The 21,060-nt window shown below is 41.7% G+C and overlaps 1 protein-coding gene and 1 long non-coding RNA gene across 5 annotated transcripts in view; one reads left to right on the top strand and one right to left on the bottom strand.

Moving 5' to 3' along the window:
• Positions 1-850: 850 nt before the first annotated feature.
• LOC120317670 lies at positions 851-2,192 on the bottom strand. 2 transcript variants are annotated; one of them, XR_005559295.1, is made up of 2 exons: positions 2,073-2,192; positions 851-971 (listed from the first exon to the last, which is right to left on the bottom strand). It is a non-coding gene; the product is annotated as an uncharacterized LOC120317670 (long non-coding RNA). The 2 variants fall into 2 exon arrangements; XR_005559294.1 differs by lacking the exon at positions 2,073-2,192 and adding an exon at positions 1,553-1,688.
• Positions 969-21,060, top strand: part of TRIM67 (tripartite motif containing 67) — a 32,085-nt gene continuing 11,993 nt past the window's right edge. For all 3 annotated transcript variants that reach the window (XM_039364419.1, XM_039364422.1, XM_039364421.1), the window contains exons 1-4: positions 969-2,568; positions 18,350-18,445; positions 19,480-19,602; positions 20,470-20,580. In XM_039364419.1, coding sequence (XP_039220353.1) covers positions 1,627-2,568; positions 18,350-18,445; positions 19,480-19,602; positions 20,470-20,580 — 1,272 coding nt within the window. In that variant the 5' untranslated portion in view covers positions 969-1,626. The remainder of the gene's footprint in view (positions 2,569-18,349; positions 18,446-19,479; positions 19,603-20,469; positions 20,581-21,060) is intronic.

Below are 21,060 nucleotides of genomic sequence, written 5' to 3'. Positions count from 1 at the left end.
ACTCACACACATTCAGCTGTCAACTCTGATTTATTCTTGAAACAAAGCTGGATTTTGTTGCCAGTAATGCGCTTCATTTCTATTTCCTACATTATGTATGACTGTGTGTGTTTGAAGTGCCATCATCCAATCACCATTCAGCCTATGTGCCACCTATAATAATGAAAAAGCCACATTTCTCTTTTATTCTTTTAGTTAAAGTGCTTGATTTTGTGATCTGAATTGGTGCTTCAGTGTAACAGGAGAGCTGAAAAACCAAAATAATTATTATGTTGGGGTCACATTCTAGCCTTTCCAGTTTATTTGTTTAGAGCAGGCTCTTTCCTCTGGGCATAATAAAAGTAATACAAATAAAAAATTCCCCCTGCCCTTCCCATCGTCAATCTGGACAATAAATAATGGGTTTTTAAAGCCATAAACATAAGGTATAAAGACATCTCCCTTTAAATAAAACTTGCTCCCCCTTCACAGTCACACAGCAAGTGCTCATCTATTTGCTGAAAAAAAAACCCTACTCCCGCCCCCTTTACGATATTCTCCCCCCCCTCTTTTTTTTTTAACTCTATGCAATAAAAATTCAAGTAAGTGGATTATTGCACGAACGCTATCCACCAAGGGCAAAGAAATTCCTTTGCAATAAACAATAGCCGACTCGTCTTCCATGTCTTTGGCTGCCGCCATCAGGCAAGGTCAATCCCGCTGCGGCAGCAGCTGCGGAGACTAGAAAAAAAACCGTCCCTCCCGCCCTTCCTTCTTGCTTGGAGCGCGGCAGCTGCAACGCCAAGCAGGCAGATCCGGCCATTGGCGCTGTTGAACTCAATCTAAAGGAACTGTCCATCCGCTTCCTTCCTGCTCAACCGCTCGCCGAAAACGCTGTCCATACATGCCGCGGTGCTGAACTCGTCTCTCTCTCTCCCACGAGGACCTGTCCAACGCCTCCTGAGTGCTGAAATCGGATTCCTTTCCGACATCTTTGCGGGGAGAAGACAAGACAGGGGCGTAAGTAGAGCTCTCTGGGGCCCAAGGCAAACCTCTCAGATGGGCCCCACAAACAATGGGAAGCAAGCCTATTCGGGTGCCTAGGCCTTGCATCACATAAGATACCCTGGGGAGAAATAGCAGCAGTTGCAGCTATAGCTGGAAGCATTCTTGAGGAAAGGCGGAGGGGGTGGTGGTGGTGGCAATCGATGGCAACCAGATCGGGGCGGCAAAAATCTGGGCAACCGTTAGATGACAGCAAAGAAATGCAGCTTTCTACTTACTTTTTTGCTGCCATCTAATGGTCGCCCTAAACAGTAAGCGCTGAGGGGGTTTTTTTTGCCACTCTCGCCTGCAACACGCTTTCACCTGCTGTGCCGCCCCCACCCATCGTGCCGCCCCAAGCAAATGCCTGAGCTCCTCTATGGGCACACGCTGGCCCTGCAGCGGACCACAGAAGTTCCCGGGCCCGCCACCCCTGCCTCAACGACATATGCGCCATTGAAAGCAGAGAAGGGCTGCGCGGTGGAATATGGGTGGAAAAGGTGGCGGGAAGAGCAGCGAGAAGCCTGACCGTAGCTTGCCGCCTTCGTGTTGATCGCTTCCATCCGCCCTACTCCGCTGTCTGGACACAAAGCAGCCGCAGCTATGGAAGAAGAGCTGAAATGCCCCGTCTGCGGTTCGCTCTTCCGGGAGCCCATCATCTTGCCCTGTTCGCACAATGTCTGCCTGCCCTGCGCCCGCACCATCGCTGTACAAACGCCAGAGTCCGAGCAGCATCTGCCCGCCATGCTGCACCCTCGGGGCCCTGCGGCAACGGCAGTGCCAGGCGCTGGAGCTACAAGCGGGCCGGCCTCTCTGGACTACGAGTGTGGCGCCGGCGGAAGCAGTGGGACCGCTGGCGGCGGCGGCGGAGACCACGCCGACAAGGTGAGCTTGCACAGCGAGACGGACAGCGGCTACGGCTCCTACACCCCGAGCCTGAAATCTCCTAACGGCGTGCGAGTTTTGCCCTTGGTACCGCCGCCTCCGGGATTGTCGGCCGCGGCGGCTTTGGCGGGACCCCGCGGGAGCGGAACCAGCTCCTCGCTCACCTGCCCGCAATGCCATCGCAGCGCATCCCTGGATCCTCGCGGCCTGCGCGGCTTCCAGCGCAACCGCCTCCTGGAGGCCATCGTGCAGCGCTACCAGCAGAGCCGGGCCGCCGCCTCGGCTATGGCCAAGTGCCAACTGTGCGACCGCAGCCCTCCGGAGGCGGCCGCGGTGTTGTGCGAACAGTGCGAGGTGCTCTACTGCTCGGCTTGCCAGGTCAAATGTCACCCGTCCCGTGGGCCTTTCGCCAAGCACCGCTTGGTTCCTCCCCCCAGCCAGCAGCAGAGCGCCCCTAGCGGCGCGGGCGGGGCGTGCGGCGGAGGAAGCAAAGGCCCGGGCGCTGCCCGCAAGTCTCCAACGTGCGCGGATCATGAGCTGGAGAACTACAGCATGTACTGTGTGACCTGCCGGACCCCCGTCTGTTACCAATGTCTGGAAGAAGGAAAACACTCCAAGCATGACGTGAAGGCCCTGGGAGCCATGTGGAAACAACACAAGGTAAGCCATGCCCACCGGACGCCTGCCCTGCTCCGCAAACCAACGAAGGCTTCTGCGTGTTACCCCAGCACCTGCTAAAGGAGGACGGGGTGCCCCTTTTCTAATGGTAATTTATTAATTGTTTATTTATTAAATTCATATGCCATATATCTCACTGTCTAGAGCAGGGGTCTTCAAACTTGGCCCTTTTATAACTTGTGGACTTCAACTCCCAGAATTCCTCAGCCAGCATGCGTGGCTGAGGAATTCTGGGAATTGAAGTCCACAAGTCATAAAAGGGCCAAGTTTGAAGATCCCTGGTCTAGAGTGACTCTGGGCTACTTCCCAAGGGTGAATAGTTTCCCCCTAAAACTTTCCTGGGCATCTTTATTGCAGATAAGAGTCAGAATGCTGAGCAAAGGAAGAAAATATAAATGACATCAGTGCTGCAAAGAATTTCTCTGAGGAAGTGCAGCGTTTATATCCGATATCATTCATGGAAGATTGAAATCAAGGTCATTGTTGTATTATGTGCAGCTGCCAGGCTGAGTTTAGTACTGATACCTTTCATTTTAGAAAAATGCTGCTTTTTTTTTATTAAGACAAGAATGATTTACATGATCTGAAAAGAAAGCAGAGAATTTTAAACAACTCTCTTTGTCAAGGTATTCATACATGGGATAAATTGTCTGACTTTAAATGTGCATTTTTAAACATTCCTGTTTTTTTAATGATTAGATGTATACACAGTTCTTTACATTCTGTATTGTGCTTCTCTTAGCAACAGATCTTATTCACCTTTTAAAGGAGTGAGTTAATGAGTTCTGAACATTATTTCAGTATCATTGGCAAAATGAAACTAACAATATACCTTCCCACTTGCCTCAACAGCCCTCATTCCTCTCCTGGGCCATCTGTCACAAAGGTGGATGGTTTGGCTTTTCTCCCAAGCAAAGTTTATATAGCAGCTTCAGAGCCACCAATCTGTAGCACAAGAATAGTTCAAGGTCTCCCTTCTGAGCCAAAGATTCAGGCCACTGTGAATATCGGTGATTCTTTAGGTTTTTGAGAAGATACATTCTGGGCAAAGCCTTGTGAGAAAGAAGTTTACAGCCAAACCCCCCCTCCCCCAAGAGATTTTTAAACATTTTGTTTAAAACAACCAATCAATTAAAACATTTGTGATTGTGCATCCAAAAATGCTATACAAATCAGCATACAGAAATAAAGCTAAAGTGGTAAACAAAAAACAAATTAAACATCAGTAAAAAGGATGAAACAGCAGCCAATTAAAACTGACTGGAGCAGACAATTTCCCATCTGAATTAAAAATATGTTTGCCTGCTCACAGACACAAAAAAGAGGAAAGCAATCTGGCAGGTAGCTTCAAAGTTTGGAGCAACAAGGGAAAAGGTGCGTTCTCAGGTTCCTTCCAAATATACCTCTCTGATGATAGCAAGACCAAGGAATGGGCTCTTCCTCAAAACTCTGACACGTAGTGTAAGTGGGCTCCCGTGTTTGTATGCCGGAACAGGATTTTTTAAATAACCCATTTTCATATAGAGGTCAGAATCTTTTACTATGAAACAGATGATGAACCCTTGGAGAAAGAGCCACATGCTCCTTGTTCAGGTAGCCTTTGACTTATGAGCCCCAAATTTCTTTTGCTAAGCAAGACAGTTGTTAAGTGAATTTTGGCCTATTTTATGACCTCTTTTGCCACAATTGTTAAGCGAATCACTGCAGTTGTTAAGTGAATCATGCGGTCGTTAAGCAAATCTAGGTTCTCCCATTGACTTTGCTTGTCGAAAGCCAGCCAGGAAGATTACAAATAGTGATCCCTGGATAATGCAACTGTCATAAATGCATGCCAGCTGCCAAGCTCCCAAGCCATGGGAATGCTGCAACTGTTATAAGTGTGAACACTGTTCATAAGTGCAGTGCTGTTGTAACTTCAGATGGTCACTAAATGAATGGCTGTATGTTGAGGACTACTTCTAATCAGCCAAGATGCGTTTTTGAATAGAAGGTGGATCTCTTTTATCTGAAATCACAAATAACCATAAATTGAGTAAAGCAATTTGTGCTCCTTTTTTGTTTTTCTTTTATTTTGTATTTGATACTAAAATTCAGGAGCACTGAACCATTTGCAGCAAATGCTTTTAGGCTATGACAGTGAATTAAAAGTATGTTATTCATAGATGGAGCTTTAGAATAATGTTCATATGTTATTTATTAAGGGCAATTACGTTGTCCTTACTCTTAAGCAGATCTCGAGATTGACTTGAAAACTAATTAAGCCCATTTGTCCTTGCTAGGAAGGAAGATTATTGATTATTCACTTTGTACTTCAATGAAATGTCTGTTATTGCTAAATAATATATACTTTATACAATGTACATCCCTCAGGGGAATGTATCAGCTCCTTTATTTAGAAGTAGGATTGCTTTGACTCTGCATACCCACACGGATACACACACACTATGCAGGAGCCTCCTTTTATTGATAAAGTAACATGTCTGAAAAAAGGCTATTCGCATGGTCTTTCTATATATATGTGCTAACTTTGCTTAAGGACCTTTTTAAAAATCTGCAATGCAATAAAAAGAGTCTGCACTGACTTCTCAACAGAGCTGGAGTGGTGAGCGAGGGCTCCCATCTCTTCAGTATCTCAAGACAATCCAACAGCTGTTTCCTTGTTCGATGTGTGCCTATATGCAACCTATTCTCCTTCCACTCTATCATACTAGCAATAATTTTCCATCTTTCCCACAGAAAGATGAAAAGAAATTTGTATTTTCTTCAATTTCAAAAAAGGGTTTTCCGAGAGGTTTTTCTGGTGGAGGTATGGCTGGCCTTAATAAGGCAAGATGAGCCCCCTACTGCAGTGATGATAACCTTTGGGACTTGGCAAGTCCAAAATGTGATTTTGCTGGTGTGTCACCCCTCCCAAACAAAAGAAAATCAATTCTCTAGCTCTGCCCCCCCCCAAAAAAACTTTAGGTCACTCTGAATAGTGGCATTTGGCAATTGAAACGAGGCCTGAAGTAGAGGCCTGGCCCTTCTTCAGCTCTAGCCCCACCACTGCTATTCAAAAAAGGTGCCTTGTGCTGTTCCCGAAGGTGTGTGAACCTTGGGGAACAACGTGATTGACCGTGTGTCCCAGAGCTCCCCAGGATCTTCATGTATCGTCACGTGGTATTATTTTTCTGTTTATGGGCTCCTGTGGCCTCCCCAAGGCTGTTCTGGGTTATAGACGGACTTTCTTGAAGTAGCTCTTGAGAATGCTTTTCTGCAGCCTCCCAAAACTGCACATCCCATTCTTGTGCGATTTTGGGAGGCTCTGGAGGCTGTGTAAGAATAGAGTGTGCTTTCCTGCAGTCCCCAAACTCTCTGGAAGTCACGCAAGAGCACCGGATTCTCCAAACACTGCATGAGAATAGAGTGTGATCTTGTGTGACGGTTCATAGGCTGCCTGAGAGAATCTCACATTCTCGCACAACCTCCACACCTCCAAAAAATCACATGAGAACAAGGTGTGCTTTCAAGAATGGTTGTTAGATATGGGTGATTGCTGGCATGTTATCCAAACCATTGTGGCATGTGATCTTTGACACATATCATAGGTTCACCATCACAGCCCTAGTGCATCACATGACATCATGTCCTGTCGGGCCCAAGCCCAGAGATGAGACAGCAAGATCCCATTGAGTTCAGTTGATTATTTGCTTACACCTAATGGATAGAATCTTGCCAAATTAAAGCTATAACCTTCTTACCAATAGATACATCCCGAGAGATTTTGGAGTGTGGCTATCCTGAACCTCTTCCTCTCTTCCCCCTCCAGTTCAGGATTGTACCGTCTCTTATTCTGGGCCTCTTTATGGGAAAGCTCTGTGCTGCCAACAGTCTCCCCCTCCGCTCCTGCAGATGCACCCTTCCATCACATAATCAGGACTTTGCTGTGGGAGAAATGACCCTGAGACATTGTGACCTATCCCTGTGCCTGGAGAGCATGCTTTCAGGCCATCTCAAGGATCATGCCATCTCAAAGTCTTTTGGGAATGCTGCTTCAGAAGGGACATGTATCATTGGGAGATGGCTGGGCTCCTATTGGAAAGGGACCTTTTGTTCAGTTTATCCGCCAGTTCAAAGAGCTTTGCTGTAAATGTTAGGAAAAGGAGCCCCAGTCAGAACTGCCAGGATGCCAACGTTTGGATTTTGTGAGTCAGTGGAGATTTGAAGCCATACCAGTGGGCAGGCTTTGAAGTTGCAAAGCCATGCATTTGTTTGTAACTGTCCCCTTCCCATTGCACAGAATCTCCTCCAATTGCCTTTGAGATTTTATTGCAAAAGAAGGGACATAACATTCGCCAATACATGCACATGATTCATAGGCTGGGGGGAAAGCTAGTAATATATTTTGTTTTCTGTTTGGGAAGAGGACAAGAGACCATTTCTTTTTAGGCACAAAGCCAGGGAAACCTAAGCCAAATCACTCAGTTATTGTCAAGCTGAAAAGGATAGGAAGTGAGCACTGATTGGCTGGCTGTTCTTCGGGCACAGCTATTGGCCCTAAAGGGCAAGCACTTGATTGGCTGACAGTTCCCTGCAAGCTCCAGACTTGCAAACATAAAGCATTACTGTGTTAATAGCATTTTGATTATTTGAATAAATCTGCAAATCAATCAGGATCGCCCTGGTCAATCTCAGGTTTATTTGTAATGGTATTGAAAGGGGGAGAGATGGAAAAATCTGGTGGTTTGGAAGAATTCAAAGACAAATATATATTATCTCCACCAACAGTCCCATCAGTGAGTGGAAAACAAAATGCAGCTTTGTAGCAAAACAAGTCAGGCATCTAATTAACCCAGCACTGTTTTTATGGCTGTTGGCAGCTCACTAGAATTTCAGATGCCTTTTCCAGCCTCATAAGGAGGTCATGCATTGCAAGACAAATGTTTTTTTATGAAGCTACAGACGTGGGGCACAGCTTTGGGCTTGCATAATTTATTCTAATAAAAATATATTCGTTTTGTGATACAGTAGTGGTTTTTTTAATGCAGAATAATGTGAGCAAAGCATTATTGAAGCAGAATTTCATCAGTATGCTCTGTAGTATGATCCCAGGCATTAACAGTGGGAAGTATTTATTTTGTTCCTTAATTAATGAAAAATAAATACATCATTTCATTTTAACATACCACAATGATTAATATGGGATGAAAAAGGTTAGGGATGAAAAGCTCATCCTATAAATCAGAAAGCCCTTGCTTCAACTCCCATCTGTCATGGACTCACCAACTATAAATAGCCTACTATTTACAAGTCTAACTTGCCCTCTCCTTCCATAATGCAAAGATAATAATCTTGACCTATTTACAGGGTTATTGTAAAGATTACTGAGCAAATGAACATGGAATACTCTTAATGCTTCAAAGTACAACATTATTATTATCATGTTATAGGAATGGGTGACTGGTGTCGGTGGAAGACATCTATTAGATTTGATCATTGGCCATTCTGGCTTCCTATATTGCAAAAGATGAGAGAGACCCTTCCTTCCTTCCTTCCTTCCTTCCTTCCTTCCTTCCTTCCTTCCTTCCTTCCTTCCTTCCTTCCTTCCTTCCTTCCTTCCTTCCTTCCTTCCTTCCTTAGATTTCATTTGGTTGGAGATCAAATGCCTAGTCATAAATTATATTATTTATCCCTATAAACAATTTCTGCCCTGGAATATTATGATGTAAATGGAATTAGAAGTGGATCTTCATCAACGATTTGGACGAGGGGATAGATGGGGAACTCATCAAATTTGCAGACGACACCAAGCTGGCAGGAATAGCCAACACTCCAGAAGACAGGCTTAAGATACAGAAGGATCTGGACAGACTTGAACAGTGGGCACTAACTAACAAAATGAAATTCAATGGTGAAAAAAGCAAGGTTCTACATTTAGGCAAGAAAAACCAAATGCACAAGTACAGCATAGGTGGCACTCAATAATAATAACTGTGAGAGGGACCTCTGAGTCCTAGTAGACAATCACCTAAATATGAGCCAGCAGTGTGCTGCAGCTGCCAAAAAGGCCAACACAGTGCTAGGCTGCATTAACAGAGGGATAGAATCAAGATCACATGAAGGATTAATACCACTCTTCAATGCCTTGGTAAGGCCACACTTGGAATACTGCATCCAGTTTTGGTCACCACGATGTAAAAAAGATGTTGAGACTCTAGAAAGAGTACAGAGAAGAGCAACAAAGATGATTGGGGGACTGGAGGCTAAAACATATAAGGAACGGTTGCGAGAATTGGGTATGTCTAGTTTAACGAAGAGAAGGACAAGGGGGGACATGATAGCAGTATTCCCATATCTCAGGGGCTGCCATAAAGAAGAGGGAATTAAGCTATTTTCCAAAGCACCTGAAGGCAGGACAAGAAGCAACGGGTGGAAACTAATCAAGGAGAGAAGCAACCTAGAACTAAGGAGAAACTTCCTGACAGTGAGCACAATTAATCAGTGGAACAGCCTGCCTCCAGAAGCAGTAAATGCTCCAACACTGGAAGTTTTAAAGAAGAGACTGGACAGCCATTTGTCCGAAATGGTGTAGGGTTTCCTGCCTGAGCAGGGGGTTGGACTAGATGACCTCCAAGGTCCCTTCCAACTTTACTACTATTACTATTACTAGTATATACATACAAAGCTAAGACACAGTATTAATGTTTTTAAAAGGGTGATCTGTTGATCAAATATTTAAAGGTGTTCTAGAGTAAGTAGTATTTCAAAAAAATATAAAGTTTAAATTGCATTTGAAGTAATGGTTGTTAAAAGCAATTTATCACAAAGTGCTTCAATGGAAGCAACATTTCAAGTTACCCCTTCATTTTAATGACATAATTAAATGTAAGGACTGAATTCACCTGGCACATTCAAAGCTTGCAGTTTTACCTGGGTGTTTTTTGAGCTTGTGGATTTTGAGAAAGTGGACAGGATCTTTTGTGATGTCTGGTCTGTTTCCTCTTGTTATCCTTAATACTTTGGGAGGTGACAAAGAGATAATCAATAATCAATATCTCCTTATGGGAAGTAGAAGTGAGATGATTTTTGAAAGAGGTGTTTGTCTGCTTGTGTTAATTCCTTCAAGGCTGGCAAACTCAACTCAGAAGCTGGAATGAATGTAATTGCTAGTAACAGAATTTTGAAAACCTGCCACAGCAGTTCTCCAGATCATAATTGTCGGAGTTACTCTGACTCTTTTTCTCATGCTTCTCCCCTGAACGAGGATTTTTTTTTTTCTGGGATGGTCCTGCTCTTTCCTCTGTATTCCTAGGGTCTATTAGACATTCCATCACAATCCAACAAGGTAGATCAGACTAAAAAATTGATGCTATATAGGTCAGAACTATGTTCACTGTAACATCTGTAGTAACAAAATCTATCTGAATGTTCTTTCCCCTCCTTAACTGTATCTTTTCATGAATTAGGGAAGGGCTTGTCTGAGTCCTTTCTTCACATTATTTGCTTGGCCCGGGTACAAGCCCCCATTATGTGACTCTTATCTTGTAGCAGCTCTTCCCCGTCTTTCAAGACCATTCCCACTGCTATCTTTCAATATTGTTTGTCACACTATCCTTCTTGGAATGCTTGTAAGGGTTGAGAATTGGAAGGAGGCTTTTGGCATTGGAGTCTACTCCTTCCTGAACAGAGGTTTCCAGTTGGTGATTCTGAAGAAGGAGGAGAAAGCTATTGGATGCTCCCATGTGAAGTGCCTCGGGGCTTGTTTGTCTCCTGCATTTAATTTAATCTTTACACAAAGTTATTGGGTAAAGCCATTTATTGGTTTGGGCTGATGTATCATCAATGTGCAGCACCAACCATATAGCAAATGCGGTGGAAGTCCTAATCCAGTCTGTCAGGATCTGAATGGGAAGAAAAGGGTTCAGAGTCAACTTTAGTCAGACAGAATGGCTGCTAATTCAGAAACCAAAAGGCTTCAGAATTCTACTAACTTTGAAATCTAGATAGGATTGTGCTTTTTTTGAAAAGAGCAGGCTAACAACTTTCAGGTCCTCATGGACTCACAATTCTTCTTTATGGAGCAAGTTGAGGCCATGTACAGGAACGTTTTTGCCCAACTATAGCCTCTTCTGGAGTGAGATGCACTGGAGATAGTAACTCGCAACTTTAACACCCCTTGATTAACTTGTGATTCATTCCTCATTGGGTTGCCCTTAAACATCACTTGAAAACTTCAGGTAGTACAAAATCTGACTGCATGTATGGTAACAGAGCTGTCACATTACTGCTTTATAATATGCAGCTATTGAGTTTTCTTGGTTGCTGTTTCCAACTGCAGTTGGAGGTTCATGTAATTATCTATAAAGCTTTACATGACCTGGGTTCTGAGTAGCTCTGGGAACAGGTGGTCTAAGTAGAATCTGTGTATCTTAAGAGTTGTGAATAGAGTGTGCCTCCTGTAGAGGGACATCCAAAGAGAGAGAACATGAAGACCGCACTAATTAAAAGGGAACAGAATTTCTCTTTTGGAGCTCCCATCTTATGAAATAATTTCCCTCTGAAGGCAAGAAGAGTCCTTCCCTAGTAGTATTTTGGAAGCTTGAGAAAACCTGGTTATTCCAGAAGGTCCTATTGTACTGTTTTAATCTGTTGATTTTTATGATGCTATTCTGAATTACAAACTGTTTACAATTGCCTGCAACTGAAGTTTAATAAAGTTACATCAATTATAAACAATAATAGAATAGTTAAACTGAATTTAACAGTGCTTTGCCCAAGCAGATATACTGCAGCTTAATACGGTTGGATTTCCACCACTAACTATCAAATCTAATTTTATTTTATTTTACCACACTGTATGAACTCATCCAAAATCGATATAAAATGTAGATTTGTCTTCTTTTTGCCTCTGAGAAAAATAGACATAAATTAACTAATTTTGTGATAATAGTGATTATCTTGTGTTTCTGCAAGTATTAATTATCCTTGTACAATATACTTGGAATAGGTTTACTATGTTGTCAAGGAGGCAAAGGCACTCTCACCAAATGCTATGTTTCAAATAATCTGCATATTAAAGTCACATGTGTAAAACTTGCAGCAATTTAAATGCATGGTGCTGTTCTCCATCATTGACAGCCTCTCCAAGTTGACTATAGTGTCTGGGCCAGAACTGGAAACTGCCATGTGTTGATTTGGGCGGTACTTTTCATCAACACTTATGGATACATGGGCCTTTGGTAGGAGGTAATAGCAAATATTGATCTACTGTAAGTATATGCTAGCAGCAATTCTTTTGCAAATGGATTCTCTTTCTGCCCATATATATGTTAAGTACTTCTTGAACTTAAATTACATTATGAATAATTTAAAGCCACTGAATTAGCAAATGTGTCTGCTGATGAGGTAATACAGCTATGTAGAAATAATCAAGAAGTCTGTCGTCTAGGTAAAGAAAATTTTTTGACTATTCCAGTTTATTAAATTATTGAATCATAGACCTTTTCCATGGGGACCTTAGTCTAAATTGTTGTGCAATTCAGTACATTTTGGTATGAAAATGTAGACTGAAAATTTATGACCTGGGATTAAGAGATTATTGGCTGTTCTGCCAGATCAAGGCCTTTAGACAATGGCAAGAATGGCTTCCATTCTGATGTTTTGCAAGAGATCTCTGACTGGTCATAAAAACTACAGAAATATTCAAGAGCCAGATGTTTCCATCCTTTTCTGAAAAGGCAAGCAGACTCAGAATTCTGTTCTTACAACCTGAATATAAAAGCAGATGCCTGTTCAGCTATACAGGTGGTTGCTAAAGGAGTGACAATACCAGACAGACAGAATGACAGTCATTGAGTTCCAATGGAGCTATACAAGAAGGTGTTACCCATTTGATTAGCCTTGTGATGATGTTCTAATAGAAATGAAAGTTTCCATTTATTTAATAACCCAATGATTGGTGTTTTTTTTTCCCACAAGAAAACTTTACTTCAAAGCAGGAAACAACTTTGTGTAATGTGGTAGTGGTGCTCTTGCTTCGGATTCTCCATATATAATCTATCAGATTATAAAACAGCCTGTTTTATAACAGCAATAGGTGCTCTTCAGATTGATGGCCCTCCTTTTCCCTAGATTTTAATAATCAAATATCAGGGGAGGCTTCAGGTTCAGAAAAGATACTCTACAGCAGTTTATCTCAAACTGGCAACTTTCAGATATGTGCACTTCGACTTCCAGAATTATCCAGTCAACATATCTGTCAGGGAATTGTACAGCTGGTCTCCAAATGAAGTCAGAGATGCTGACACGAACTTGTAGTACTATATAAATAAATATATTTTATATGCATATTTACGGAAAACAAATAGTCTGGCACATCACTGCATTATGAGATAAATCACAGAGCAAACAGAGCACTTTGGAAAAAGGTGGGAAAAAAAGGGAATTCCCTATTTACATCCACAGCAACCAATCATAACGTAGATTGCCTCATGCAGGAGCCAGCTTTCTCCAACCAATCAACTACAGCTGTATGTTCTGGCCCATTATACACTTTACTCTTCCAGCTATTAAATTAAATATCCTAGCAATATCAAATACAGGAAGGTGGATGAAATATTTTTTCTCATCCTTACTATCTACATATATTATAATAATATAGTTCCTGTTGAAACTGCTTAGCAATACTCTAGACTCATAGCAGGTTAAAAAAAAAAAGTGCTTCTCCCTCACATAGTGAATGCTTAATTTGCAGAACGCCCGATCAGAAGATGTAATGATAAACAAGAGGGGAGATGTTTCATAGTATGACGCAGATGGATATTCTTATTTGAGCCAAGCAAAGTTTAGCCCTCAGAAAGTTTAATGAAAGCAATACAAAGATTAAAAGGAGATGCAAATTGAGGATACAGGAAGTAATTAAAATTGTTGACTGAAATTTATTCAAAGTAATAAAACAATGCACCTGGGTTTTCTCAGAAGCTTGCACAGAACACTTGAACAGTAAGAAAAATAATATGAGACATTGATTTACCCTTATTAGTATTACCTTGGAAAAACTCTGGCTCAGGAAAGGGCTAGGTGTATAGTCTCAAATTTTGTGGATGAGCAGTTAAGCTAGGTGATTTTGCCCCTATGTCTTAGACAAGATCTTTGAGCAGCCTGCTTCAGCTGCTGCCTTTTAGATAGATTGGACTGGAACATTAATTTGAGCATCTATCTCTATGTTGATATATTACGATTACAATAATGCAAATCAGTATGCTTTAATTGATTTAAAAGCCAGAGGTTGGTAACTGCCCAATTTGCCTGATTTACTTTGCTTTTTAAGAGACAACTTTTAGAACCACAAAGAAATGTCTCTATACAAAATGGGGATGCTGGGTACAAAATGTTGGCTGGATAAGTGTTGCATCACATGAAGACCATATCTTCTGAGATGACCTGTATTTGAATTGCTGAAGAACTCAAAAGTAACCCAATTGTTTTGGTTTTTTTTAATTGCTCAATGTTGACCAACATGGTACATTGAATCTAGTGAGGCTGAAGCCATTTCTCTTGGGTGACCATGGCAAAGGATCTGTTTTCCTGAAATGTGACTTGATGTAACTAAATCCTTGAGAATTAGAGTACCAGCATAAGTCCCAAACAGTAGCTGTAGGCAGAGATCTATCTTTTGTTTGCATCCTTAAAATTTTATTTTTACTATTTTAAAAACAATGAAATTACTAGAACTGAAATAATTGAGGTATGTATACCCTCCATTCCCACAGAAAAACAAAAAGGCAGCTTCTCTTTCTGTAACACCTAGTACCCCCAATCGTGACAGCCGCAGAATAGCAGGGGGCCTATAGTACATACAGTACAAAGGCAATCCGTTAATACAATCAACTTCAATCATGCTGTTTACTGTGACTTGCACATTTAACAATGTATTGCGCTTAACAAAAAGCTTGGCAAGCTCTTTGTTCTGTTAAAATATATCTACCTCTTTGAGTAGTATATGCTTCCTAGATGGATACATAGGTTCAAGAATGGCAAATAATAAAGATGGAGTTAAAATTTAATATACATAATAATGTAGCAGGCCAAATTGGTTAGTATCCCAACAGGTTTTTATTATTTTAATTAGTAACTGCAGCCCATTGATAGAGAGGGCCATTTGCTCATGCTTCTCTTTGAAGAGACCTCTAGGTGGCTTCTGAGAGCTGGTTGTTGGTCTTATCCTGTAAAGTAGTTATTGTAGAAATGACAATGCCATTATTTGGCTTTTCTGAAATAGCGTGCAAAGCCGGCCTCAATAGTCCCAAAACCTGTAAATTGCAGTCAGCAACAAGATCAGAGAGAAATCAATAATACTCTGTTGCAGCTGTTAGCCCCAGGATAACAAATGAACCCTTATTTGAGAAGGAATAGCAGAATTGATGGTTATTCAAAGAATCAATAGAAGACCTGCTGTTGCATAGGCTGCTTTATTGTCAGGTTTAGGCATAAGTGGTTAAGAAAATTCTCTGAAAAATAACCCAGCCCTGCTACAGTCATTGCTTGAATGCAGGTGTAGGGACCCTCAGTGACATTTACAACATCCCCACTTAGTTCCAAAGGAAATCTTTCAGTATAATGTGAAAGAGTTTGTAGACTGCAGAGAATATTGATGATAATTTTCAAAAGTATAGCTAAATATTTACTTTGGTTGTTTGCCAAGATATTTGGATGCTCCTATGATAAGAGACAGCCTGCCTATTTAAAAGAGCATAGTGCAGTGATGGCGAACCTTTTAGAGACCGAGTGCCCAAACTGCAACCCAAAACCCACTTATGCATCGTCAGGTGCCAGCTGGGTGTGGCCCATTGGCTGGGCGTGGCTGCAGTGGTAACGGCAGACTGGGTAAGACTAAAAAGTTCAATCAATCAATTCCAACTTTGCAAGATTTTTTTCCCCGTGAGAAGTTGAAATTGACTGATTGATTGAACCCCCCCCTTTTTTTTTTTTTGCACACGGCCGCAGAGGCCTAAAGCGAAAAGGTTTTATAAAACCCAGCTGAAGGCCTAGGACTAGGGCGATGGTGCGCGTGCCCACAGAAAGGGCTCTGAGTGCCGCCTCTGGCACCCGTGCCATAGGTTAACCACCACTGGCATAGTGTGTATGTGTTTGTCTGGCCTTGACAACCCTTATATTTAACCATGGGATAATCATGCCCCCAACCTCACCAGTGTTCTGCCTTGTTCCTCCAGCATTGCCTTAATCTCCATCTAACCCATGGAGACAACTGAAAGCATCATTAGCTGCACTGGCATGAAAGTAAAGTTTTCCTTCTTACAGTATTCCAACACCATCCAAAGGCAATATATAAAATCTGTTGTGCTTGCAATTATTTGAGAGAATTGGGAGGGAAGAGAATGATGCTTTTTTTTCCTGTTCCTTAGCCAGATATGACATTTCTCTCCCAGCCCCATCTATCTGTAGAGGCCCAGATAAAGATTTTATGAGATGAAAATTAGGATACTCCCTTTCAACCCTAAAACTTCTAAATACCCCTGAGATAAAGGAGGTCATGCTAAATGCCAGAATAGGTCCTAGTTTCTCCAATGTACTCAGTCAGAGCCTCCAGAAACTCTGCAGATGAAGCAAGGTAACAAAGCAAGGTAACCAATGTCTTGATACAAGGGATGGCTTGAAAGAAGAAATTTAGCATACATTGTATATCAAAGTCTCTGCACTAATATTCATTTCTAAATTATTAAAATTGAAAAAAATAAACCAATACAAATCATTCAAAAGAGAGAAGCTCGAATGAAACCATGACAACCTTTGTTCTTTGCAGATGAAATCCCCTCTTTAGTTTGGCAAATTGTATTTGGGTGGCTAACAATAACTCATTTCATTCAGCAGGCTAGTCCCCAATGGTTGTGTGGGAAGTTTCCTTAAAAATTATCTATGAGTCTCATGAAGAAGAACCTATGGATTTACAGCAATATAATAAGACCTTCCCTGACTGGCTGCTAGTCTCAGAGTTTGAAGTAAGGAAGCTTATTAACATTCTAATGTTAGGTGAGGCTTCTGGCTATGATTATATCTTAGCTGAAATGTTGAAATGTAATGTTGATTGGCGGGTTCCTGACTTAGCCTCACATTTTCGTATATAGACCAATCTAGCAATACATACCCTACTATTGGGGAGTGGAATTAAGTGTCCCAATTTTCAGAAAAGGGGAAAGGGTTGATCCTGTCAGCTATTGGATTATTAGTTTCCTTAGCATTTTCAATAAGATTTATATTTGGCCTTTAGAATGGAAATTACCAGAATGGCTAGTGAACGAAAACTATCCTAGGCCATGAACAGGTGGGCTTCAGATCTGTCCATTCCATATTAAATTATATTCTAGTTTTATGTCATTTGAAAAATATATTGAAGATGTATTTTTCATTATATGGTCTTTAAATGAGCATTTGGCTTAATTTTGAGGCCCTTTGTATGGAAAAAATGGGGATTCTCATATTGATCAGCAGTTGCTATTATTCAGAAATTGTATGATAATTCTAGAATTAGAGTAAGATGTAACTCCAAAATTCACTTTCTATTGTATTAGCAGCTATGAATGTCTCTCTTCTGCTATATGCTGATGATGCAGCTCCAACTGGCCTCAACCTGCACACAAAAGCTTGGCGTAGTATTATAGGTAGTATCGGTTTGGAATAATTTTTCATGCGACTAACGTGATGATATTTGCTAAAAATGTAGGAAAGCTACAATGGGTAATAGAAGGGCAGAACATTGAACAAGTAAGGAATTTCAAATATCTTGATGTAATGGTCCAAGATTCAGGATCATGGAATACAGAGATTGACTCACTGGTTATACTGGGAAAAATATTTTCTGGTTGTTGCTTGTAAAATATATATATACATTTTGTATACACACACACACACACACATACACACAGAGTTTATGCACTAGATACAAATTCCTTGGCTAATAAAGAATTCTATTCTATTCCCATTATGTATTGGGCGCATGTATACCATATAGAGCCAACAGAGTGGAATGGTCTATAGCAGTGATGGCCAACCTTTTAGAGACCGAGTGCCCAAACTGCAACCCAAACCCCACCTATGTAGCGTCGTGTGCTGAGTGGGCGTGGCCCATTGGGTGGGCGTGGCTGCAGTGGTAACGGCAGACTGGTTGGGACTAAAAAGTTCAATCAAATCAATTTTTTTTCCCGCGAGAAATTGAAATTGATTGATTGATTGAATCTATTTTTTTTGCACATGGCGGTGGAGGCCTAAAGCAAAAAGGGTTTATAAAACCCAGCTGCAGACCTAAGACAGGGGCGACGGCACGCGTGCCCACAGAGAGGGCTCTGAGTGCTACCTATGGCACACATGCCATAGGTTTGCCACCACAGGCCTATAGGTTTTGCAAAATAATATGCCAAGAAAAACATAACGGTGATACTGCTTTTTATTAATTTATTTGATTTCCTACCTTTTCTCCAGAAGCTTAAGGGGACATACATAGTTTTACTTTCTCCCATTTTATCCCACAAGAAGCCAATGAGATGTATTGGGAGGAGAGAACAAGTAGCTGAAGTTATCCATTGAGCTTCCATGGTTGAAGGTGGACTTGAATCTGGGTCCCCATGATCCTAGTTCCCAGTCTTCATCCCCCACCCACCTCTTAAGTAAAATCTCAATCTTTTTATGTACAATTGCCAGGGCTTGAAATAGAAAGGCAGGCAAGCAGGCCTGAATTGTGGTGGATAATTTAATTTTTTATTTCTTCCAGGCACAACTGTCCCAAGCTTTGAATGGCATTTCAGACAAAGCAAAGGAAGCAAAAGAATTTTTGGTGCAACTGAAAAATATTTTACAGCAGATACAGGTAATGAATATAGAATTTGAGCTTTTTTAAACATTGTTTTGAATGGCCATAATAAAACTCTACAATGGCAAGTCTACTGGGCAATTTTTTGTGTAATTGCAGTGTTGCTGGTTAAGTAGCTAAGCCAAGTCAATAAAAGCCATAGTTTCCAACCCAACACTTGGAATCACAGATCATAATGGGAAATTTACCTTCAACTCCATTCCTCAACCCATTGGTTTCCCACAGTGGTCTTCAGGTTAATTTGCTGGGAAGAAAAATCTTCATTATTTCTCTTTTATTTGGCAATCTTGCTTCTTCTTTATTTTCAGGGAGCAGGTGCAGATATGCAAGACATGGGCATCAAATGTACCTATGTCAGCTTGTATATTAGAGAGAGAGAAATGAATGTGTATGAATGATAGTATGGCGTGAGAATACATTGATATGTATCTAATTGAACACGATTGTGAAACCTGCATCTTTATGGTGTTTTCCACTCAAAGCCTACACTACCTTACTAGTCCAGAACCCATGTACCAAAAATCCACAATATCATATATGGATTTCATTGAAATGAACAGGATCTGTGAATTATCATGGATGTGATTCCCATAGCTGAATTTCTCAATGTCAGCATATCAGGAAAAGGATTTGCACAGGAAAATGAGAAAGATGGGCTGTTCAAATGTGAAGAAGGAAGGAAGGAAGGAAGGAAGGAAGGAAGGAAGGAAGGAAGGAAGGAAGGAAGGAAGGAAGGAAGGAAACAAGTCTGATTAATAACACCCAAGAGTTTATATAAACATTTAATGGTGCCAAGTTAGGAAAGGATATTTTTATCTTCTGTCAGAATCATCCTCTTAGTAATATACTTGTGGACATTTTATAGCAGTAACTATATGTTTTCAGGGCACTAGCTAGTTATTAAGAATATCCTGTATGATTCCAAAGTGTTTAGAAAAGAGCAGAAAAATAACTGTTAGTTACCCACAGTAGTTTTGGTGTTTTCAGAATATGATTATAAAGGTAAATGGTGTCCTACTTCTTTTTTTTAGGAAAATGGCTTGGACTATGAAGCTTGTCTGGTTGCTCAGTGTGATGCTTTAGTTGATGCTTTGACTCGCCAGAAGGCCAAACTGCTCACAAAAGTTACCAAAGAGCGGGAGCACAAGCTAAAGGTGATGAAAACTTTATTCATATCTGCTGGATAAAGGAGCCTGATCATCTTTAAAATCCATGTTCTTGAATGCATAGCTCTAAAGCTTCACATTGATTATTCAGTATCAGTACTGAATCTTATGAGCAAAGAGCTTACCAAAAAATCCTTTGTAGTCCTAGGCCCTAATTTGCCATATCTAATCTATATATGTGAAACCACAGGTCACACACCTTTGTGATTCAGATAATTCAGCCATAAATATAAATGGATCCTGAATGTTTTTAAAATCTTTCCCTGCAAATTGAACTTGCCTTATTATGTCATTTGACCACCCTAATATCAGGACCTACCTAGAGCTTATAGTTGGAGCTATTGAAAAAGAAGTTGATATCAATATGTTTGTCTAAGCCAGTGGTTCTCAACCTGTGGGTCGGGACCCCATTTGGGGTCGAACGACCATTTCACGGGGGTCACCAAACAACTCAGTCCGCCATTTTTTCCCCCTTTTCCTTAGCTGTGCTACTCCCTTTTATTCTATTGGCTTTTGAAAGCAAATAGAATAGACTCTCTTGAATAGAGTCTAATTCTATTGGTTTTCAAAAGCCAATGGGAATTGTCCAGGCTGTCTCTGCCCTGCCGAGCCCGCCAAAAGTCCCATTCTGCAAACGGTGCTGCACCAGTTGAGTAGTCCTCGACTTACGACCGGTTGAGTAGTCCTCAACTTACGACCGGTTGGGGGTCGCGGCATTAAAAAGGTTGAGAACCACTGGTCTAAGCAAATATTATTCCATCAAATTCTTCTCCCTTCTGCTACGGTAGTGTTTCCAAAAATATTTCTTCAGTTCAGTGAATGCTGGAGAGATCAACAGGCATTTTCCCTCCCTAGGTTGTATGGGACCAGATAAACCACTGTACTCTAAAACTGCGACAGTCCACAGGACTTATGGAATATTGTCTAGAAGTAATCAAAGAAAATGATCCTTCTGGTTTCTTACAGGTAAGTTATCATTTGTCTTAGTGATAAATGACCAATCTCTTATGAAGGATTCTAATTTGGCAGTGATAAATGCTGTCATAATAGCCTCATATATATTTTTATATAGCTTATTCCAGTGATAGCGAACCTTTTAGAGACCGAATGCCCCAAAACCGGCCCCTCCCCGCCACCCCCTGCCCCCACCCCTACCCACTCCACCCCAGCTGCGCTCCCACCCACAGGGCCATCCAATGCCTCTACAGCCTGCCGCAGATCACCCACATGGCCCAGCAGTGCTATGGCAGCCACGCCTTCCACCTGCGCCCCACAGCATCAAATGCATGAGACAGTCATGTCCCTGCTGTCTGGCTGCCATGCCCTTGTCTGCACTGCTCCCCGCGGGCCATGCTCGAGAGTGACTGTCCTCCGGGGGGGGCTGCTGGTGAGGAGGGGGTTGTGGGGGAAGGTGGGGCTGGGGCGATGGTGCGCATGCCCACAGAG

Source organism: Crotalus tigris, unplaced genomic scaffold, assembly GCF_016545835.1.
Source record: "Crotalus tigris isolate CLP2741 ecotype Arizona unplaced genomic scaffold, ASM1654583v1 scf7180000019759.570773, whole genome shotgun sequence".
Classification (NCBI taxonomy): domain Eukaryota; kingdom Metazoa; phylum Chordata; class Lepidosauria; order Squamata; family Viperidae; genus Crotalus; species Crotalus tigris.
Note: the sequence above shows the minus strand (reverse complement) of the source record. Positions and strands in the feature narration are given on the sequence as shown.